This window comes from Vipera ursinii (assembly GCF_947247035.1).
Source record: "Vipera ursinii genome assembly, chromosome: 1".
NCBI classification, from domain to species: Eukaryota; Metazoa; Chordata; class Lepidosauria; order Squamata; family Viperidae; genus Vipera; species Vipera ursinii.
The window spans coordinates 239,662,787-239,685,797 of record NC_139512.1 but is presented as its reverse complement, the minus strand read 5'-3'; the positions used below and the strand labels follow the sequence as shown (position 1 = coordinate 239,685,797).

The window sequence follows — 23,011 nt, the reverse complement described above, 5'->3', positions numbered from 1 at the left end:
CCTCGCTCGCAACGGAGTTCGGCTCTGGCTTCTAAAAGGGCGACGGTGCGTTGAGTTCAACGTCGTTACTCGGCGTACTCACCACCAACAATGCACAGCGCCCTTCCTTGTCTCTTCCCGGCAGTCCTGCGCAGTAAGGTTAAGTGGGCCCGAAGATAACTGAGCGTTTGTTTTGGTCTGAGGCAGCCCGCCCGCCAGCCAGCTGTGGCTCGGGATACTACTGCCAGAATAGGCTGGGCGCTATCCTAGGATATTTTTTTATTATTATTATTATTTTAATTCCATTTATATCCCGCCCTTCTCCGAAGACTCAGGGCGGCTTACAAGCTTAGCAGTAGGCTGGGTGAATTTACCCTGCTTGAAGCGACAGCCTGGCTGGTACTGTCGTGCTTTGTAGGCACAACTTTTATTTAGAGCCTTTTAAAGCCCTGCCGAGAAGTCTTAACTCTCATCTGGGAAGTTTGCTGAGGCAGTGGGGACGTTGTTCTGATCAAAGGCAGAAGGCAGTGAATGATGGTGGGTTGGGTGTTGTAGAGCAGGGGTCTTCAAAACGTGGCCCTTTTGTGACTTGTGGACTTCAACACCCAGAATTCCTCAGCCAGCATGGCTGGCTGAGGAATTCTGGGAGTTGAAGTCCACAAGTCACAAAAGGGCCAAGTTTGAAGACCCCTGTTGTAGAGTTTTCACAGCTCTGCTCTTTTGTATCTAGGTTAGAATGGAATAAGGAGCTGTTTAAACAAAACAGAACAAAAAAAAAAAACAGAGCATCCCTATACCCTGTGGCTGTTGCACTTTAAACTTTACCTGTAAGAAATCTTATGCGGAATTGACTTGGGAGACCGGTGTGTGGTGTAGTTGGTTCACATGGTGTGGTAGGATGGAGGGTTTGTTGTCACTGTGTGTTGGGGGGAGAGAGCACAGGGGGGGGGGGGAGAATCAGTTAATCTCAATGTACACATGTTGTACTTTGACAATAAAGGTTTATATATATAAGAGCTGATTTTCCTGTGTCAGAAGCCTGAAGAATTTCTACAAGATCCAGAGATGTGAAAGATAAGGTTAAGTTGTAATTGTGAAAGCAGTTTCCTCCTGTTTCCTGAAGGATAGAAAGCGGGGTGCTTGCTGCTTATCTCAGCCAATATCAGAAGACAAGTTTTATGCATGCCTGAGATTACTATAATGCCTGTGTCAGCTCACGAGCAAGTGATCCTCCTGTTGAGAAATGATTTCTGTGACTCCTCTTGCATTCTTCTTTTGACCGTGTTTGAAAAAAAGTAATAATTCACTCTCCTTATTGCATGATTTTGCATTCATGATTGACTTTCCACTGTAGAAGATGAGTTTTCACAAATGGATCTGATTGCTTGTTCACAAAAGGGATCCAACCCTCAGTGTAAAAGTATAATTGAAGAAACCTTATTCCTGGTTCATGTAAGGGAAGAGAGCAAGATTTTCTAAGGACATTTAAAAAAAGAAAAAAAATATCAGTTGCCCTTGAATTATTGTTTTCTCGGAAACGAGTTGGGGGTCAGTTGTGGAAATATTCAGAGCATCTTAGTAGTTCTGATCAGGCATTTTCATACATACCATTTGGACACGGATGCATATTCTGTCACATTAAAAAAATGGGCATTTTAAACCAATTCCTGAGACATGCAAGTGCTGATAGAGGGTAATACATGTTTTAGCCCATAAGTGAATGATTGAACAATTAATCTCTGACAGGTGTCCTCTGCATCTGAAGCCTAATATGACAGACTTTTGCCCCAAAGTTTGTGTTGCTTCTCAGGTATCTTTAAAAAAATGGAGGAAAAATGTATATGCCATTGATCCTGTATCATCTGAAAGTTGAATGATAGCCTGGCTATATAGGTGGGCATCAGTCATGGGGTGAATGAGACTGGGAGGTGGGGGACAATGATAAAATATGTCATAACAGAAATGCTGCCTCAGTGTTGCCTGCAAGTACGTAAGTGGTAGAACTTGTGTTGTGCTGTCATGACACACATTTCATCATGTTGACAACATCTTTGGCTTGCTGCAGATGTCCCTGGCTTTTCAGATGGATCCATAGTGAGTCAGTTACGGTCTTTTATGACAAGGTTACACAGCCATTTTTAATGAACACAGTTCTTGCTTTATACTTTGGGGAGTTATCGACTGACTGGTGATTGGTCATTTTACAAAATCCCATTAAGGCTGGGGGGGTTTGGGGGGAGGTGGTCTGGCTCTAGTGAGAATTGCCTGTATACTAAAGGTTTTGTGGCTGACACTGAGTGAGCCACGGAACATTTGCGTTGGCAGATTGGGGGCAATGCCTTTGCGGATACCCTGTTCTTCTCTTTTTGGGTCCCATTGGGAGTAATAAAAACCAAACTGGGAAAAAAAGGCTACATTTCTGAAAAAGGTGACCAGATGCAGCTCAGAACAAAGTTGAAAGGAAAATAAATCAGGACCAATTAGTATGTCTCTGGATAATCTGCTGTACATAACAAGGTTTCTAACCTCCATCTATGGAATCATGGAACTACAACAAAACACTTCATCTTCCGAGTTAGGTTTATTAGTTTATTAGATTTCTGCCTTGCTTTTCCTCCAAAGTTTACAATAGTGCATATAATATTCTGCCCTCTGTTCCCCCACCTGCCCCACAGCATCAACCTAATATCACTCAGTAAATCTCCATAGTTAAACTAGGTGTCCTGGATTCTAATTCAACATCTTAACCATCCTGCCATTAGTCCCTTGCATTTGATTAGAATTGGCTTATAACTGGACATGTAGGTGATCCCAGTTCATGTGAAATAAAGACATTATGGAGGGCAGACATCAGTCCATGATGAGTAAAGAAAATCAGGACTCTAGTACTGTAGCATCTTTTATGACAACAAATTTTATTTAAAGGTGTATACTTTCATGGGTTGCAGGTCACTATTAAATGCATAGAGTACTTAGACTGATGAAGGATTTAAATGGGGTGAAATGGGAAGGGGAGAGGTAGTTTGGTTATACACATCATGTTACATGTGGGACAGATTACAAGTACGTGTACTTTATCAGTTAACAATTGCAAGGAGTTAAAAACTCAGTGGCCTTGTCCAGACCTTCTAAGGCAGGGGTCTTCAAACTTGGCCCTTCTATGACTTGTGGACTTCAACTCCCAGAATTCCTCAGCCAGGCATGCTGGCTGAGGAATTCTGGGAGTTGAAGTCCACAAGTTATAAAAGGGCCAAGTTTGAAGACCCCTGTTCTAAGGTTTATGTGAATAGAGAAAGAAAAAAAAATCCAATGTTTGAATGCTGATTTGCTTAACATATGTAGAGCATTGTCCATGTATTGTAATTTTATTTGGGATCCTTTTGAAAAGGACCATTTTTACAACATTTAGTTTGTCACAGTCACAACATTTTTAGAGAGTTTTTAGAGATAACAAAATCCCATCAGGATTTATTTATTATTTTGTTCACCATTCTTCAGATTCCTTTGATGTTGCTGGAAAGACATTTCATTCTTTTGCCTGTTTTAGAACTTTGGAAAGGTAATGGTGGAAGAATTTAATGGCATGTGGAAATAAGCAAAATCATCTTGTGATGCCATTAGGAACTGAATAAACCAACTTCATCTATATAAGCACTGTTGAATCAAATACCATATAAAGTACAGTATATATAATTGCAATTGGATTAAGATAATATCAGTATCAGTTGATTTTAGGGACATAATAAGCTAAGGTGCCATCATGTATCCAAACTGTATGTCCGTCTTCTCTAGGCCTATCATCTTTGAACGGGTTGCAAAAACCCAGTCACTCATTTAACGGCAGCAGAGGTAGTTTTCTGAGTCTCTTTACCGCCATCTAGTGGTCACTCCAGTTTTTAGAGTGCGTGTCATATATGGCAATATACCGTAGATCAGACATGTCAAACACAAGGCCCGGGGGCCGGATCTGGCCCGCGAAGTGGTTTCATGTGGCCCGTGAAGCCATCCTGGAAACAGTGAGGGAATGGCCCCCACTGCCTTGGCCCTGGCCCAGAGACCCTCCTTCTGCCAGAGACCCTCAGATCTGTCCCACTCCTGCCCAGGCCCCCATAGGCACCCTTGATGCGAACGATGTAGAGCTGGCCACGCCCATCCAGTAGGGCATATGCACTCTAGCCACGCCCATCCAGTAGGCCACACCCACCCTGGCCATGCCCACCCGGCCCCCTGAGGGCAACCGCAATGCTGATGTGGCCCTCAATGAAATTGAGTTTGATACCCCTGCCGTAGATAGTCTCAGACAAAGATTTTTCAGTTAGTTATTTTCTTTTTTTAAATACTGATGCTTGGAAGTGGACTCCGAACTCTTCTGTAAGCAATATGACATCTCAAAATTGAATTGTAGATACTGGTCCAAAATCCGGCATTCCAAAGGTGTTTTTCAAATCTTGGTGCTGCTTTCCTAGATCCCATGAAGTGACAGTTTTTTATCAGCTATTTGCAAAGGCTTCAGGACCAGCTCCAGTAATGCACAAGGGCATTAATCTCCCCTGCTAGCTCCTACAAGGCAGCCTTTTGCAATCGTTTCATAATATTAAAGTACCAGATTTCTTTTTACCTCCATTTTGGATCTATCTTTTTTTTCAAAGACTAGATTTGAAAATACTTTGTTCTTCTTGGCAGTACTGCTGGTGGCAGTGGAGTAAGCCTTGTTTTGTATCCTGTTTTTCTGTCATAGTGATTGTGAGAAGGGGGTTGTGTTTTTTAAGTTAAGGATTAAGTTGAAACCTCTGTGCTGATTATCAGCAGGGAAATATGAAAGCATTCTTGAATAAACCCTTCTGATTTATCTTTCTCCCAAAATGATCCTGTTGGTTAGGACAGGTAAGAGTAACCTGGGTCTTGCAGATATTTTTGAACTGCACTGCTCATCTTCTTTCAGCTATATTAACTAAGACAGATGGATTTCAACATCTGGAATGGATGAATACTAAAATGGGAAGTTTAGTAACATGTCAGATTCATTCACTGCACTAAGCCATGATTTCTTGAATAAAGCCTAAGACTGGGCTCTCTCAGTAAACTATGGCAGACCCAAACATACCTGATTTTGAATAACTTTTAAGTGGGAATTAGACTGAAGAAGATGAAGGTAAAGATAACTAATGGCTGCATTATGTTGATAACATTAAAAGCAGCATATTTCTGAATTCTAGTTGTTGGAGAAAGTAACAGGATGATGCATTGTACCAATGCCCTGTTTGTAGGCTTTCAAGAGATGTTGAATTAACTTTTAATTATTGAGCTCATTGGGATTTTGATTCGAACCCATAGGTGTTTCTTGCAACCTATAATCAAATTGTGGAGTTTTTGGTAAGTAGGAAAAGAAATGTCAAATGTTGTCAAAATGTAACGAGAGTGCTTCCCTGAAAATTCTATCTATCTTGAAAGCCATATTCTGCTAAAAATAAATGAATGCACCCCTACAATAGTATTCAGTTCTTAATCTCACTCTCTTTCCTACTGATTACCTAAAAGAACTATGCTGCAATTTGGTTCTGAAATTCTTTCAATTGACCATAAAGGGGAAGAAAAAAGAATCAGAAGGTTCACCATTTTAAGTCAATTGTATTATTCAAAACCACAAAAAACAAAACAAAAACAAAACATCATATGGTACCTTATTGTAAAAGAACTGAAAAATAGAAATAATAGTTAAGTTAAAAAGTTAAAAAACAACAAACCATTTATGTTTGTTTTCTATAATTTGAATAAAGCAGAAAGGTTTATTTTCTGATTATTTGTCTGTGCCCAAAGGCTATACAGAATTGAGCCTGGTTAGGAGTTCAATTCATCTTAAAAGGAAACTTTACCTTTAAAAACAAAAAACAAAAACGTGCTCATCCTTTGCCTGGATGTGGTATTTTAATCTGATACTGAACAGTTTTATGAAAGTGGAAAGTGAAAAAAAATCTTTCCAGTTTTTGCATTTTGCTTTCTTCTAACTTCCATATTTACAATCCCTCTTTGTGAAAATGTATCTGTAATCTAAGGCAATACACCATTTTATAAAGTGAGCTCTAATAAACTGTTTAAACTTGATGCAGTTGCAAGATTGTTGTTTTTGTTAAAAATGAATCAGAGGATCATGCAGTATCGCAAAACAATTGGATTTTTACTCCTTCCTTTTACCGTATCTTTTCAGGGTTAAGGTCTTTACTGCTGTATATTAAAGTTAAGGATGGACAGAAAGTAGATTTGAATCTTCTGATAGATCTCTGAGAAATTTGTAGTAGAATGTCCTTGGAATCACTACATTGTTCAGTTTTAAATAAGAGTGTATGGAATGTACTGCTTGCGGAACTGTATGGGATGAATTCCTATCCATAAGGCAGGGGTCCTCAAACTTGGCCTTTTTATGACTTGTGGACTTCAACTCCCAGAATTCCTCAGCCAGCATGCCTGGCTGAGGAATTCTGGAAATTGAAGTCCACAAGTCATAAAAGGGCCAAGTTTGAAGACCCCTGCCATAAGGCATATCATCAATATTGCTAGAGGGTATTCCATTGGTCAGACTTAGAAGGTACAGAAGAAACTGGGGGTGGGAGCAGGGAATGGGGAAGTCCCCATTGACTGAAGGGAAGTCCACTGACATAACATTGGTCTCCAATGGAAGAGCTTTTTCATGATTCTTGGGATCCTAATTAAAAACAGGTAGGTCTCATTAAACTGGAGAGCTGTTGGATTGTCTGATAGTGATCATGCTGCTGACATTAGTCAATTAGGTTCCTGTGATGTGATGCAGAATTAGCAGCTCATCTATTTGCCATGCAGCTTTTATAAGGAAAAGGAATATTTCAGTAGGCTGACAACAACAACAAAAGCTGACAGATGTTGGTTTCCTAATAAAAAAAAGAAAATGTAGAATATTGTGATCAGCTCATTTCTAGGACACTCTAATCATAAACTGGCCATTCCTCAGCAAAACCAATGTCAGTGCAAAATAGAATTTACTAAGGGCTTCAGTTCCATAGCCTATATTTCAAGTGACTTAAAGGTTTCATTTGGAATGGCAGACTACATTGATCAATTTATTGGTGGCCAAGATCAAATCAAAATCAGATATAATCAGAAGACTGTTAGGATCTTATCATACCAATCTTTATTGTTTGATTGGGCTACATTTCTGCAAAAGGATATTTGTACAAATTCCTGTTCTGGCTGAATTCTTTTTTTTTAAGTTTTAATCTCACTTTTCCCTAGAAAGCAAGCAACATCATACCATTATCTTTCTCCTTTGACACAGAATTTTATTCCTCTTCTAGCCAATCTGATTCCTGAGAAGACAGGTGGAAATTGACCTAGTTGAATAAAAGTGAAAGTGCTACAAAGAGGTAATTCAGACTGGAAAAAATGAATACTAGTCAATTGATCAGAAAGGAGCACTGTAGTTAGACCAGCTTTCTCCAGCCTACTGCCTACAGTGCCCTCATCCTTTGTCAGCATGGGATATTGGCTTGAAATGATGGTTATTATTCATCCCACTTAGAGTACATCACCTTGGGAAAGATGAATGAAAGAAATGAGAACATGCACCATGGCCAAAAGGCTCAAACAGCTTCACTATCTTATCTTGTTAAACCCAGAACTTAAATAGGTAGAATTGAACCTCAATACTGGTAGCCTGCTGAACCTCTTCAGCTTAATATTTTTCAATAATGAATATGAACCTTTGTTATATGAGATGTAGAGAAAATGTAGATTTTGCATTTATTTTGTCCTCATTCTGCAGTATTTTACCACTGATAAATGAAATTTGTCCACGGCTTTCAGTCACATTAGTAAATATGATAAGGTTTATAGATTTGATTGTACAGGTGTGGCAAAATGTTACTGGGATACTTTATAATTAATAGGTACCTAAATATTCTTCCCAAAATGTTTTGAGCAAACATATTCCCTCTTCTGTATATTTTTTGGCTGTTTTGCAAAACAAACAAATCAAACAAAACAAAAAAACCCCACAAGCATGCCACTAACAATAACGATAAGAGTCTATTGTTGTCTGATGGCCTATATTTTTCATTGTATACATGCTAGACTGATGTGAATTGGTAAAATCATTATGATTCCAGGTTCAGAATATTCTTGTCTTGAAATTTGTTTGTGGCATTATTTAGAGATTGCTGTAGCTCTGGATCTTCCAAAGAAAGAGTTACAGTCTTAGTAGGTATTTTCAACAGTTCAGCAAAAATTTCATATGTGATAATAGCATTGAATAGTTTCACCCCAAAACTGGAAATTGGAAAACAAGGTATCTCAATGGTGACATCTTGTGGCTAAAAGAGTACATAGATGCTCAAGCACTTGCCAAGATTACTATTACAGTACTATTATCTGACAAATGGGTTAATAACAGTTCTTAATATCACAAGAATTTAAATTCATTTACCAAAATCAATCATACTAATTGAAATCCCATTTAACTCAACAGAACACAAGGTAACATTATTTAATGCTAACTGTGGAAGCAATATTCCAGTTCAGGTAGTCCTTGACTTGTGACCGTTCATTTAACAAGAGTTCAAAGTTATGATGGCTATGAAAAAAGTGACTTACCAGCCATCCTCAAGTATGACTGTGGGACCATCCCCGCAGTCATGTGATCACAATTTGGCAATTGGCTCACTTTTGAAAAGCACTACGAGGCAGTATATAAGTCTATGTGCTATTGCTAAGTCCTGTCTTTATTTTGCAGACTTCATTCTACTGGCCTTTGTGGACAGCTCTCTGTGTGATACTGTATGTGGCATCTTCTTTGATGTTCTTAAAAAGATGGGCTGGCCTTCAACTCTTTTACTTTGTCCTCCAGTAAGAAGACAAGCTTAGCATTTGCAATAGGAGTAACTAGTTTATTTTTCTAGTATGGAAACATAGCACTCATCTGGTAAATCACCAATGCTGCTCGACTGATGTCGATTCTTTTGGCAAGATTTGAGTTGTCTTGTTCCTCCCTCTGCCAATGGGCCTCACAAAGCTCTTTTTCCTTTCTTGTTCACTCGCTTTGGTCCCAAAATTCTAGCTGCCTATGCTTTTTCTAAAGAGCATTGGCTAAAACTGAAGTTTGTATGTATGACGTAAGCCACATATCAGTTATGAAAACAAAGATATCTGTGAATATGTTCCCCTTGAGGGCAGCAACCCTTCCAGCAGTGCTGGGACTGTAATACACAAATTGTGCATGATGACTGCGGATTCTGGAACATGTATAGCATTTAGCATCTTCTTCAGTTATGTTGTCCCTCCTGCTGTAATATCCTATGACGCAGAATTATATTTCTAATATTTTGCCATTTCCAGTCCCAATTTATTTATTTATTTATTTATTTTATTGAATTTGTATACCACCCTATTCCCGTAGGATTCAGGGCGGTTTACAGGGCAGTTAAAACCATGAAATACAAAAAATTAAAATCAATTAAAACAATTAAATTAAATTCAAGTCCCAAGAGTAAATCTAAAACCCAGTTAAATTAACAACCCCACAGTCTGGACCAAACAGATCAAAGAGCCAAATTTTCAGGTCCCAGCGAAATGAGCGAAGGTCGGGGGCAGTCCTAAGTTCCGTGTGTAGTTGGTTCCATAGGGCAGGCGCACCCACAGAGAACGCCCTTCCCCTGGGAATAACCCGCTGGCATTCATTAACCGGCGGTACAATTAAGCAAAGTCCACAGTCCCTTTTGCCATGTTCATTACATTAGTGCAAGGAAACCATGAAAAAGCTAGCAGAGCTTAGTGCTGAAAGGATAAATCCTATGCAGGTAGTTCTCGACTTACAATCACAACTGATCCCAAATTTCTGTTGCTAAGCGAGACAATAGTTAAATGAATTTTGCCCCATTTTACGACCTTTCTTGCCATAATTGTCAAGTGAATCACTGCAGTTGTTAAGTTAGTAACAGAACAATTAACCAGGAGAATGGTTAATCCCTTTTTTCAATGCTGTTATAACTTTGATCACTAAACAAACTGCTGTAAGTCGAAAGTTACCTGTGGTTGAATCATTTTATACTTTCAGCTGCATGGTATCAAAGAATCAACACTAAAGTGACAGTATATATTTATTGGCCCTGAAACCCAGGCTGTATTCACATCACATTTAGGCATGATATATTTATCTATAGTTTAATCCAGCCCAATCTTTTGGGTCACATAATATGCTGATCCATAAAGTAACCATATGGGCTGAGTTCATGGAGCAAAAAAAAATTAAATGGGGTTGTACAATTTTGGCTTGTATATTATGTAAACATAACCCTCTCTGCTCCATCAATGAATTGGTTAACAAATTGTTCTGCATTGTGTTCTGTGATGTTTATACAACTATCCAATCTGATAGTTTTATATCAGTGGCTCAGTGGGTTAGGACGCTGAGCTTGTCGATCAGGTCGGCGGGTCGAATCCCGACTGCCGCGTAACAGAGTGAGCACCTGTTACTCGTCCCAGCTTCTGCCAACCTAGCAGTTCGAAAGCATGTAAAAATGCAAGTAGAAAAATAGGGACCACTACGGTGGGAAGGTAACAATGTTCCGTGCGCCTATGGCGTCTAGTCATGCCAGCCACATGACCACGGAGACGTCCTTTGACAAGCGCTGGCTCTTCGGCTTTGAAATGGAGATGAGCACCGGCCCCTAGAGTTGGAAACGACTAGCACGCATGTGCGGGGGAAACTTTACCTTTACCTTTTAATGTAGATAATTATGGATATTAATATGTTTCAGATTGATTTCTAATACTGTTAACACACCTGCAGCATTCAAAGTTAGCACATTATTAAGAGGGTGCAACTGAGTGTTGTAAAATGTAATCACAAAGCATATTTTCCTTAAGTCATATCTCTAATGATTTCATCAATAAAAAAAGCAAACAGCTTAGCTATTAAGATTAATCTCCATTTCTGCAAACATGTTAGTGGAATAGCAATACATTTTAAATTTCTTACTAAATCATATAGGGCAAAAATTCTTTTATTCACAAGGAGACTCAAAGCTCTTCACAACAAAAACAATCCTACGTGTTATTTATAATCTTAGGATGCTGAAGTCTGTTCTTATCATTATAATTATTATGCTGACAGTTGTTTTTTGCAGGCCAAACTGTTAGATTTGCAATTATTACCCTGAATTTTCTGATTGGGAGGGAACATCTGTGCTATATTTTTGATTATGACACTTGAATTTTTCAAGTTTGGTTTATGAGATGATTGCTTAATCTTGGACAGGTGTTTTTTAAAATAGCACACACGTTCTTGACCAGACATGTCAAATATGCGATGTCACGTGATGTAGCGCGATGTACTGGAGCTTTCCCCCCATTGCTGGCAATGGAGTGGGCTAGATTTCCTCGTGACCCGTCCGGCCCACGGGCCGGCAGTTTGACACCCTAATCACTTAGCTGTTTTGAAAAATGCTCACATAATTTTGTTTTAAAAGCTAGATTACATAGAGCATTTCATATCTGTTCACTGTCCACTCGTATTGGGAAGTCTTAACTTCCCAGGTTTGCCTGCTGTTCTGGGATTCCCAGTGGTTTCTCATCTGATCTTTTTCAGGACCAGCCCTGGCCTCAAATAAAACGGTAGGTATTCCTATTGAAACGTGTTTGCACACTAGAGCTTCAGTTCCTTGCAATTGCCTTTTAGAGGTATTTCCCATTCCTGTCCTGCCGCCTTGAATCTATGCAGGCCTTTATTGCAGAACAAACCCTACTGAATTCATCAATGGGTAAATGCATGCAGCCTGCTTGATCGCAGACTAATTCTGGACAGTGTCAATAAAGGAGTTTATAGTTCAGGGGTGAAATGAGGGGTCCTTGGTGCTCTCTGAACAGGTTGGTTTTCTTGCAGACGTCTCATTACCCCAACTAGGTAACATCATCAGTGCTAGTCAAGCACTATAGTAGCATTGATAATGTTACCTAGTTTGGGTAATGAAATGCCTGCAAGAAAACAAACTCAGAGAGCACCAAGGACCCCTCTGGATAGTGTTGTAGGAAGTGCTATTTTTGAGGGGGGGGGGAAGGTGCCAGAACTCACATCTTGTTAATCTTTTATTTAAAAAAATATATGTTCAGTTCTTAACATAAATTTATTGTATTTAAGGCAAATGTTCATAGTAAATTCCAAATTTTTCTCAAATTCTCATCCGGCAAATCATCTTCACTCCTTTCGTCGCTGTTAGTGTCTATGGCCGAATGTCGTCCTCTGAGTAACCACAGATCAACGTACTTTGAAGGATTGAAAAGTCTTAGAGGTGGTCCAACAAGTTTGATGAACAAAAGTGCTGAAATTGTCTTAGTCTTCAACGAAGCTCTTGTTGTGGTGGCAATTAGATTCATCTGTGAAAACCCATGTTCACATTCACTTGAAGAAATGGGAATGGTATTCAGAGTCTGTATCAAATACAACAGTTTTTCTGGATATGTCTTTTCGAGAATATATTCACGGAATCCACGAATCATTTCTCTTTCATTTAGTTGCAGTCTGATTGACATGTTTCTAATTTCCACTTCTCCAAATGTCAGTCCAATATTAACATTTTCAGGCCAATGTTTTTGATCAAGTATGCGAGACCAGTATGCCAACTCATTGTCTTTGCTATCAAGTAATCTTTTTTCGACTGACTCTTTCAATTTACTATAAAATGTACTTGGGTCAATGGGAGGATCCTTTCTTGAATCTTTTTCGTGAAGTAAAACTCCACGAAAGCAAAGATCACGTACAGCAGTAACAGCGCATTTATAATAGGGCCCAAAGTTCTGTTTTCTTTCTTCAAAAATTTGTACCAGTATTTTTATTTTGTTATTTGCCTTGTACAGGTCCATGTTGCGGTCCTGTAGGTCCAAACTTAATTCTGATAATTCTTGGAGAGCGTCACACATCAATCCTAGGTCCAATAAAAATTCTGTAGATGTGATTTTTCTTTTCAAGCCATCATACATGCATTTATCATTATTATCTCTTGTAGGATCGTGCATTGCTTCTTCAAAATGATGCACAAGGGATTCGAAATTATTCCACACAGCCAAAGCTGTACGCAAACTAGATGACACCCATCGGGAACTGAAAATTCTTCCAATTTTCAGCAGCTCAGCCGCCAGTAATTCTGCAGATAAATGTAACTCTCTACTACCCTTTGCCGAAGCATGGCATATTATGTAAAGTTTATCAATAAATGATTTGAATCTATTTATTCCTGAAGTTTCCTCAACAGCATCACCTACTGATAATTCTAGTCTGTGATTAGCACAGTGCCAAACTAAAATAGAAGGAAAATGTTCTGACAGCAATTTTTTCACTCCACTTTTACACCCTGTCATCACAGCAGTGCCATCACACGCCACAGAAACCAAATATTTTTTTAAATAATCTTCTGTCATCCCATAAGAGTGAAGACATTGGAGTAAGGAATCAAATACTCCTTCCGCCGTTACTTGTTCAAGTTCTACCAAGTCCAAAAACAAATTTATCAGTGAATTCTTTCCAACACCTTCGAAACAGCATCGAACATATACTAAGAGGGTAGTTTTTTTGCTTATTGTGGTTGATTCATCAATTATCAATGAAATTTTATTATTGGATTGAACAATTTTTTTAACCAGAGTTTTCCTCATTTCTTCACTTATATGATTAACAATGTTAATACACGCATTTGTAGAATGAAGATTACGACTCATTTCAACACTGTTCAGTTCTTGCAGATCAATTTCACTTTCAAAATCATGGAATGATTGATTATCCTTTGCTACTTTATATGCAGTTCGAAAAACGTTTGCAGTTTTACACTAAAAATTTAAAAAAAGATTTTCAATTCACCAAAGTTTTCTAATAAATTATTTACCTTTCACGCATAGTCAATCACTGTACACACGCTCACACAAGTCATACAACCTGCCTTGCCTACCCTACAAGGTTTATGTTTGTAATTGAAAAAAAAAACCCCTTCAATTTTTAGTGTATCTAAAAGACTAGGATTTTGTTCAAGTTAATACTATTAATGTTACCATGCATTGTGTGGCTTTAAATTACAAGAAGCATTTTATTAATCTTTTGGGACATTTACCACTGGCATACCCAGTTTAATGAGTGGAAATGTCAGCTTTCTATGTGGAATGAAATTGGCCCAATAAAACAAAATTTGGTTGCTTGTAAAAGATTGAATTATTTTTAAGAAGTTGTCCAACAAGGTGGAAAAAACTACATTTGGAGTTTAATATGGATATAGACTTGAAACAAATTCAAGTTGAAACTTTGTCAGTGAACGGATTACTTTTAATTTACCTTCAAGTTAAATCCAATTTAACGAATAGATTTGATTAAACCTCATACCCTAGGTCTAATCTTTACATCTGACCAATACATAATTAAAATTTATTATTATTATTATTATTATTATTATTAATATAAAGTTGGAAGGGACCTTGGAGGTCATCTAGTCCAACCCCCTGCTCAGGCAGGAAACCCTGTACCATTTCAGGCAAATGGCTGTCCAGTCTCTTCTTAAAAACCTCCAGTGTTGGAGCATTCACCACCTCTGGAGGCAGGTTGTTCCACTGGTTAATTGTTCTGTCAGGAAGTTTCTCCTTAGTTCTAGGTTGCTTCTCTCCTTGACTAGTTTCCATCCGTTGCTTCTTGTCCTGCTTTCAGGTGCTTTGGAGAATAGCTTGACTCCCTCTTCTTTGTGGCAGCCCCTGAGATATTGGATCACTGCTATCATGTCACCCCTCACCCTTCTCTTCGTTAAACTACACATACCCAATTCCAGCAACCGTTCCCTATATGTTTTAGCCTCCAGCCCCCTAATCATCTTGGTTGCTCTTCTCTGTACCCTTTCTAGAGTCTCGACATCTTTTTTACATCGTGGTGACCAAAACTGGATGCAGTATTCCAGGTGTGGCCTTACCAAAGCATTGTAAAGTGGTATTAGTACTTCACTTGATCTTGATTCTATCCCTCTGTTAATGCAGCCTAGCACTGTGTTGGCTTTTTTGGCAGTTGCAGCACACTGCTGGCTCATATTGAAGTGATTGTCTACTAAGACTCCGAGATCCCTCTCACAGTTACTACTACTGAGCAAGGTACCACCTATACTATACCTGTGCATTTGATTTTTCCTGCCTAAATGTAGAACCTTACTTTTTTCACCATTGAATTTCATTTTGTTAGATAGCGCCCAGTGTTCGAGTCTGTCCAGATCCTCCTGTATCTTAAGCCTATCTTCTGGAGTATTGGCTATTCCTGCCAGCTTGGTGTCATCTGCAATTAATAATAACACCTTCAAATCACAAGACATTGGCTTTATTCTTATTTTTTCCCCTCTGAAGTTTGAATATAAAGTATAAAAGATTAAAAAGAGATTTTCGTAGACACCCCAGCTTTGGAACTTTTGTTTTTAACTTTTTGTATCGATCTTTTGTTTTAAATACCCTGTAAACCGCCCTGAGTCCTTCGGGAAAGGGCGGTATATAAATCCAATAAAATAAATAAATAAACTACCCAAGGAACCGAAACAATAAAGTTTCGCTGTCGGGCAAACTTCCACACCAGCCGCCCTTTTTTCCTCTCGCTTCACCCTCTTTTTAACCTCACACCCCACCTTCTGTAAGGGAAGGCAAAAGGCTCCCGCTCACCCTCTCCCGCAGCACGTCCTCCATGTTCATGCGTCTCCCACCACCACCAACGGCTTCCACATCACATGGTCTGAGCCAGCCAATCAAGTCACGCTCTGGCTGTGGCTCTCCGGCGCCTCACGGCTCCCCCTAGAGGAGGCGGACAGCAGCACCAGAGGGGACCCGCTCGTCCTCTACCGTCAGCGGCGTATTTTCAAAAGGAAACGTGGATAGGAACGGCAACAATAGGAAAAGAACACAACTCCGGAAAATCCGTCGCAAAAAAGGTGCCGGAACGTTGTTCCGGTGGGTCATATGTTAAAAAAAAAAAGCTCTGGTTGTAGGGAACATATTTCAGTGAGGAAACACAAGGGAGTTCTGGACCTACAAATCACCCCCAACCCCGGCTGCAATTGAGGCGGAGCCAGGGAAGCGTAAGCCGCTACTGTCAACTCCTCCTCAGTTGCCGCCCTTGATCCTTAAAAGTCTCCTGCCCGAAGCGCACTTTTACGCGTCAGCCCCTTTCAGCGCTGGGCAGAAGCCGGAGGCTTAGCCTCCCACCAGCCAATGAGCACTCGGAATACTTAGCACGCCGCCCAATCCCGCGCTCCTTTGCTCCCGTGTCCCCGCCGCCTCTATCTGGCCACCCTCGGTGGCATTTGGAGGGTTGCAGCCGTGGCGGCTCCTCGCGTCGTCTCTGCCTCCTCCTTCCGCGGCCTCGTCCTGACCCGCCCCGGCGCCCTTCGGATCCATTGAGGATGAGTTTCCCGGCCCTCCGACGCGCGTCCTCCTATCACCGTTCTAGCTCCTTCAACTAGCGACTGGTGAGGCAGTCCCGAAAAGGGAAAAAAAAAAACTCAGCTGGAGGGGTGGTGGTGGTGGTGGTGGCGGCGGGGGAGCCGGGTGGCTAGAGGGGGCGAGCGAGCGGACCTTCAAACCCTTCTGGGCTTCTGTTTTTTGACACCGACTTCAGGCAGAAATCCGACAGGTGCAGAGTTTCCAATTATGGGCAAGAAGAAAGAGGTGCCCGGATTAAATTTCTACGCGTCACGAAGATATTAAAGCTCTGTGTGTGTGTGTGTGTGTGTGTGTGTGTGTGTGTGTGTGTGTGTGTTGCTGATCCCAAGAGATGAAGGAAGAAATAGCAGGGAAGGGGGAAGTCGGCCGTCGGTGTAACGGTGAAAATGTCTGGAGAAAGATCAGATATATAACAGGAAAGGGAGTTAACTCTTGCATCTTTTTCCTGATGATTAGGCTAGATTTTAAAAAATGGTATGACAGAGTTACTGTAATGTATATGATTTAAAGCAGGGGTCTTCAAACTTGGCCCTTTTATGACTCGTGGACTTCAACTCCCAGAATCCCTCAGCCAGGCACGCTGGCTGAGGAATTCTGGGAGGTGAAGTCCACGAGTCATAAAAGGGCCAAGTTTGGAGAGCCCTGATTTAAAGATTTGTAGAAAAGAAAGTACCCTCCCTTCCCCCCCCCCCCCCCGCCCCCGTTTTTTTTTAATATTCTACAGTTGCCCAAGAGTAATACTGTAGTTCCTCCTGATTCTGATCCTGAAGTAATATTGCCCTGTTTTGTGGGTTGCATACTGGGCAGCTTTTTGCATGACTTACTGACAATGTTAAATACTCCCTGACTCTCTAATCATGTTTCTGTTGCTGAGATCAGGAACTCCTGACTCTTTTTACCCTGACCATAGGATGATTGCCACACATTAGCAAGTTGTTTATCTCGGTAGAATAGAGAAAACCCTACCTACATTGTGAGAAAGAGATCTCGTAGGGGAGATATTTCAGCTTTAGAATGGTCACTTTATCAGCCTTCCTCAGCTTTGTGATCTCCAGGTATGTTAGCTTTCATGTCCCTTTATCCTCAGATAGGATGCTTTTAGAAATCAAGAAATGGTAAAATAGTGAGAAGCAAGAAGTATCAGAGAATGTGTGTATATATGTATGTATGTGTCTCTGTATGTCCATCCATCCATCCATCATCTATCATATCTAATTCAGATACTGCCCATCTCACCTTCATTATTTAGTGTTGTGTCTCTTTTATGCTGGTCTTGATAGTTTCTTCATTCTCTGTGACATCCTCACCATTTTGTTTGTTATGGTGTACTTCTGAATAAAATTCTGTGTTATGGTTGGGAAGCTAAGTGAATTATGTTCCAAACATGGTAGATATTTTAGGTTTTTGTTTAGTTATCTTTGTTTCAGCCCAGTATCTTCAGTATTGTGCCAAATATACCAACTATTGGTAGAGGAGCATATATGAATTTGCTATAATTTGCTGGCTCTCGGCAAAAACTTTAAAATGAATTCCAGCTGCAAGTCACAAAAATGTTTGTTATGGAATGACCGAAGCACTTGAAAGTGCCTCTTTTTATTTTTTCCTCCAATATCAATATTGTTCACAGACTATACTTAATGTTTAGTATTTGCAAGCTGGTAAAATTTATGAAATAGCATCAGGCATCTGTTAGTAGCAAAAAAAATGTAAAGGGATGTAGAATTGGCATTGGAAACTATGAAAGAGCTATTAAATGGGGAAAGAAGGATCAAGCTATTAAGGAGATTCTTGGAGGAGTCCAAGAATGCTACACAGAACTAACCAGTCCAAAAACTGAAAGATGCTTGGGAAAGAAATTCAAAATAACTCTATGCTGATTTTCTTTAATATTACCTGGGACAGAGATAAGCTTGGACTGGATCCCCCACAACAGTAAATTACTATTCCTATAGTATCTGTTTCTTGATCTGGCCTAGCTTGAATGGTTGATGTTGTCTGAGACCCAGTCCTCATATAACTAAAGCAATATTACTTATATATGGGAAGAGGATTAATAGAAATGCAATATATTTTTAGAGGAAAAAATCCCCTGAAGAGATCTGTCATTCACCCAAAAAAACTTCCAATGAGTTCCACAGTCTTTTTATTTATTAAAGACATTCATTTATCTCAATTTTCAAAAACTCATGGTGAGACAGGTTGGACTGAGAATGAGTGACTAGTCCAATGTCATCCGTGAACTTTTTGTGGTTGAACAGGCCCTGGGTTTCTTGATGCCAGTCCAACACTAGCATCACCAGACTTAGCTTTTGTACCACTGTATCATTTTGGAATAAAAAGATGGAGATGAACTGATGAGAGTGGCATGTAATAGCATGGTTGCCTGTCTGCATTTGTGAAGAGAAAGGTTTCTCTTCACAAGTTTCTTCAGGTCTTATTTTTCTAGCCCTGACTTTACTGTGATTAAATCCTCAGATGATGAAATTTGCGAGCTTTTTCTCATTTTCTCTCCTTTCATAAAAGTTCAGGAAAATATCAAGATTTGTTCATTGTTTTGTGACAGTTTGATTGCTTAACTGTGAATTTTGTCCTTTGCTCTTCCTTGGTTTTTTTCCTGAGTCATAACTATCTCTTACAAAATGCTCTTAACTGAGTTTCAGAATTGAGTTAATGTTTTTACAATACTAGTTGTTTCAGAGCAGTGTTTGTGGCTCCTAGCAAACTAGTATAACATTTATTTATTTGGAGGCCTAAATATATTTTCCTGTTACTTTGTCTTCTTAGCTAAACCTTAAAATAAATCCCTATATATATTTCTTATTTAAAATGGAAAGAAGATACAGTTAAATTCTCCAATAAAATGAACTTACAATAAAATCTTAATGATTTAAAAGTGAATGAATCTAAATGTTCTGTAGCAAAATAAAATAATGAGAAATTAGAGACCAGTAATACTGTGCTGCGAATGCTTCAGATTGCATTCTTATCTGAAGTGACATTTTTCAGTTGTATATGTGTATGTCTAAAACTGTTTACTTGCTTCAATTGCCATCTCAGATACAGTATGTAGCTAAGCTTTGATTATTTTTAAAATAAAAAAAATGTATTGCTTCATTTTTTCTACATTTTTATCTGCCCATCTGCTAACAGTAAACCACATAGCTTTAGAGAATTTTGATTGTGATTTGATTCCCCCCCATAAAATATATGACTTAATCATTCTGCACTGCTATGGAATAGGAGATTGATGTCACTTTTCTAAAAGGAGTTGTGAAGTTCATATTTGGAAAGTTGTAACTTGTGGCGTTGGCATCTAGTTCAAATCTGAGTTGGGTAAGCCTGTTCCCTCAAATCCTGAGGATAAGCTGTCTTGAAGAAAAGAGTTGCTGTGGAATACCTGCTGCAAGGATATTATAGACTAGAATTGTATAAGGTTTTAAAGTACATAAGCCATTGATTGCACCAATAATTACTTTATTGAATAATTCAGTGATCTGAGAGGCTTCTGGTACACACACAGGCGCTTGCATTGTTGCAAGCTACTTTGATATTCTGTTCCTTGAATCATTTTAAATAATCAGTCATGAGATTTGTTGCAGGTTTCTTTGTTCTGTGACATTCTCTGTTCTCTATTGTTTGCAAGCATCTGATGTCCAGAGAGGAGAAGTTGGATATTTGTTTATATTGCATTGCATATTATAGTTGCTGATATTTTGAATGGTGTATATCTGAAATCTATGAGGTTAGAATACATTATGCTTTGGAGGTCACAGTGTCCTGTAATGTTTTTTAGAATAAACACATTATTGTACTTATAGCATGGATAGAATTAAATGTATTGCCATTCCTGTGGCCGTATCCCCTTAAAAGAGATTCTTGCTTACAAAATTTATTTCATGATATGTTAAAAAGCTGATGTTTGAGTATATTATTTTATTTATTTTTAAATCAACATAAAGAATATGTTCATGGTTGAGCTAAGTTTAAATACTGAAATACACCCCCAAAATGGGGTTTGGCTTATCTATAGATGGGTTTATCTGCAAATACAAGTAGTCCTTGTGGAACTATCACTTATTCATTTCAGAGGTATGATGTGCTACATGAGAGAGATTTATGATGGGTCCTTATGTCACAGCATCTCCATGGTCATGTGATTGAGATTTGATTTGCAGTTATTACACTGCAGCATTCCGTTATAGATTGCCATTTGCAACCTTTGCTGCCACCTTTCAATAAGTAAAGTCAAGGGAGAAGCTGACAGAAGGTGCAGATGGGTGATCACATGACCCAAGGATGCTGTGACCATTGGGATTTGCCTAACAGTGGCATCTGGGACTGATACAACTGTCACTTATTTATCAACCAGTCAAACATGACACTAACTGCCATCCTTAAACAAGAATTTCTTATATATATGGTAATGCTTTTTAAAAGTAAACACATATTTTGAATGTACTCTGGGATAAACCCATCTGCAAATAGGCAGACCCTCACATTTTTAATCAGAATACTATGAAAAATGCACCCACAGTGGGTGTCAATTATGAAAATTAAAACATGAAAATTTTGAGGATTCTGCTATCTCTGCAGGTGCCACATTTTTCATAATACTTTAATTAAAACTTTTAAGAGTCAGCTTATTTGCCGATGGGTTTATCTGCAGATTGATACAGTATATGTTTTACACAAAATTTAAATCAATGTTCTCTTAAAAGGAGGCATAATTTCTATTTAAAAAGAAATCCTATTAAAAAAGAAAATGTATCCTCTGAGATTCAGCACTATGCATATCATGTATAACATTTACTTTATTGGATCTCAACAAGTGAGTGTTACAATACCACTATTAACGCTGTTCTGGGAATTGCTGATTAAGACTGCATCCAGGTACTGAAATCTCATTGTGACAGTAATTGTCAGGACCATTTATTCAGGTGCATCCATCCTCTTGGTGCAGTTCCCTTCTGCCAAATTTATTATTTGAGGAGCCATGTGTTTGATACTCTGTGATCAGCTAAAGTCGACCTACTTCAGGTCCCCTGATTAAACAGTATCTCCTGATGGGACAAATAAAGTAGGCCTTCTCTGTCACAGCACCTGCCCCGTAGGAAAAATGGTCCATCAGTTTCATATTTTTGCGTGCACACCCACTTAAATGAGCTTTCAAAACCTGGGTCTTTCTCCAAGCTTTGGATAGAATGTGGATGAACGCTGTGGGGGGATATTTAATAATAATAATAATAATAATAATAATAATAATAATAATAATAATAATAATAATAATAATAAAAGTTGGAAGGGACCTTGGAGGTCATTTAGTCCAACCCCCTGCTCAGGCAGGAAACCTTATACCATTTCAGGCAAAAGGCTGTCCAGTGTCTTCTTAAAAACTTCCAGTGTTGGATCATTCACCGCTTCTGGAGGCAGGTTGTTCCACTGGTTAATTGTTCTAACTGTCAGAGAGTTTCTCCTTAGTGCCAGGTTGCTTCTCTCCTTGACTAGTTTCCATCCATTGCTTCTTGTCCTGCCTTCGGGCACTTTGGAGAATAGCTTGACTCCCTCTTCTTTTGGTTTGGAAATGTTGCTTTTTTTCTGAAAGAAGAAAGAAACTGCAGTTCTACTATGTTAGATAGTCTAATCTGTTTCTTTTTCTACTCTTCTTATAGGTCTCTCTTGCAATTATGGCTATCTGAAAGAACTCGACCGAGTGGAGGGGGAGCCCTCCTCCCCCCTCCATTTGTTGCTTTTTGGAATTATATTTTTTCTGGACAGTAATAATATATTTTGTAGATTGAAATTGAGGAAATGAACTCTGAATTTATATTGGTAAAGTTATTTATTTTTCTAAGTATCAAGCCTTAATAGCACAAAGATTTCCATGGAAGCTGCCCGAAAGGTGGAAATCATGAACTTCTTGTGAAGAAAGAACAAAGGGAGAATTTGCAGGGCCTTGTCTTGCATAAATGAACAGTTCAGTGGGGAAAAGATGAGTTCTCTGGTGCCTGATTGTACCTCAAAATGTCGTTCATTACAGCATGCTTTAGATATTGTTTCCGTAGTGACCCAGGGAAGTGAAGGTCAGATCAAAGCCTTCCTCACTTCTCACTGCTATAATGCCGCAACAAGCAAGGATATATTTGGTAGGAATGCCCTCCATATTGCCTCCTCCTGTGGTAAAAAAGGAGTGCTAGACTGGCTGGCAGAAACAAATGGAGTGGATTTGTTGGCTAAAGACAAGGAATCGGGATGGACAGCTTTGCATCGTGGGATTTTCTACGGTCATATAGATTGTGCATGGTCATTACTAAAGGTATATCACAGCTTTTACTAACATTACAATTCTGTGCCAAACCTGTATTCAAATAGTGGACAAAATAAATTTTTGTATAAACAGGTCCTGGTTGCATTGTTGCCAGGCCCACGTAGTTAATATTTCTTTTATTTACACCTAGCTTTTACCTGTTTGCTGAAGTGCTAAATAAAGTCTAACTAGATTAGTCTTTTGACAAAATATTGAAGCAAAAAGGCCACCCACTCACAAATGTTGACAAATTAAAAACAATTG

At 39.1% G+C, this 23,011-nt stretch overlaps 2 protein-coding genes across 4 annotated transcripts in view; one reads left to right on the top strand and one right to left on the bottom strand.

The window, feature by feature from the left end:
• Positions 1-12,082: 12,082 nt before the first annotated feature.
• On the bottom strand, positions 12,083-15,699 carry KIAA1586. The gene is made up of 2 exons (XM_083354166.1): positions 15,667-15,699; positions 12,083-13,821 (listed from the first exon to the last, which is right to left on the bottom strand). The coding sequence occupies exons 1-2, from the start codon at positions 15,694-15,696 to the stop codon at positions 12,148-12,150; spliced, it is 1,704 nt and encodes a 567-aa protein (XP_083210292.1). The 5' UTR covers positions 15,697-15,699; the 3' UTR covers positions 12,083-12,147.
• Positions 15,700-16,297: 598 nt separating this feature from the next.
• IBTK (inhibitor of Bruton tyrosine kinase) overlaps positions 16,298-23,011 on the top strand; it is a 46,911-nt gene continuing 40,197 nt past the window's right edge. For all 3 annotated transcript variants that reach the window (XR_014492457.1, XR_014492458.1, XM_083362133.1), the window contains exons 1-2: positions 16,298-16,469; positions 22,113-22,756. Coding sequence is in view for 1 of the 3 variants with exons in the window: in XM_083362133.1 (XP_083218259.1) it covers positions 22,433-22,756 (324 nt within the window). In the remaining 2 variants the exon portion in view is untranslated. The remainder of the gene's footprint in view (positions 16,470-22,112; positions 22,757-23,011) is intronic.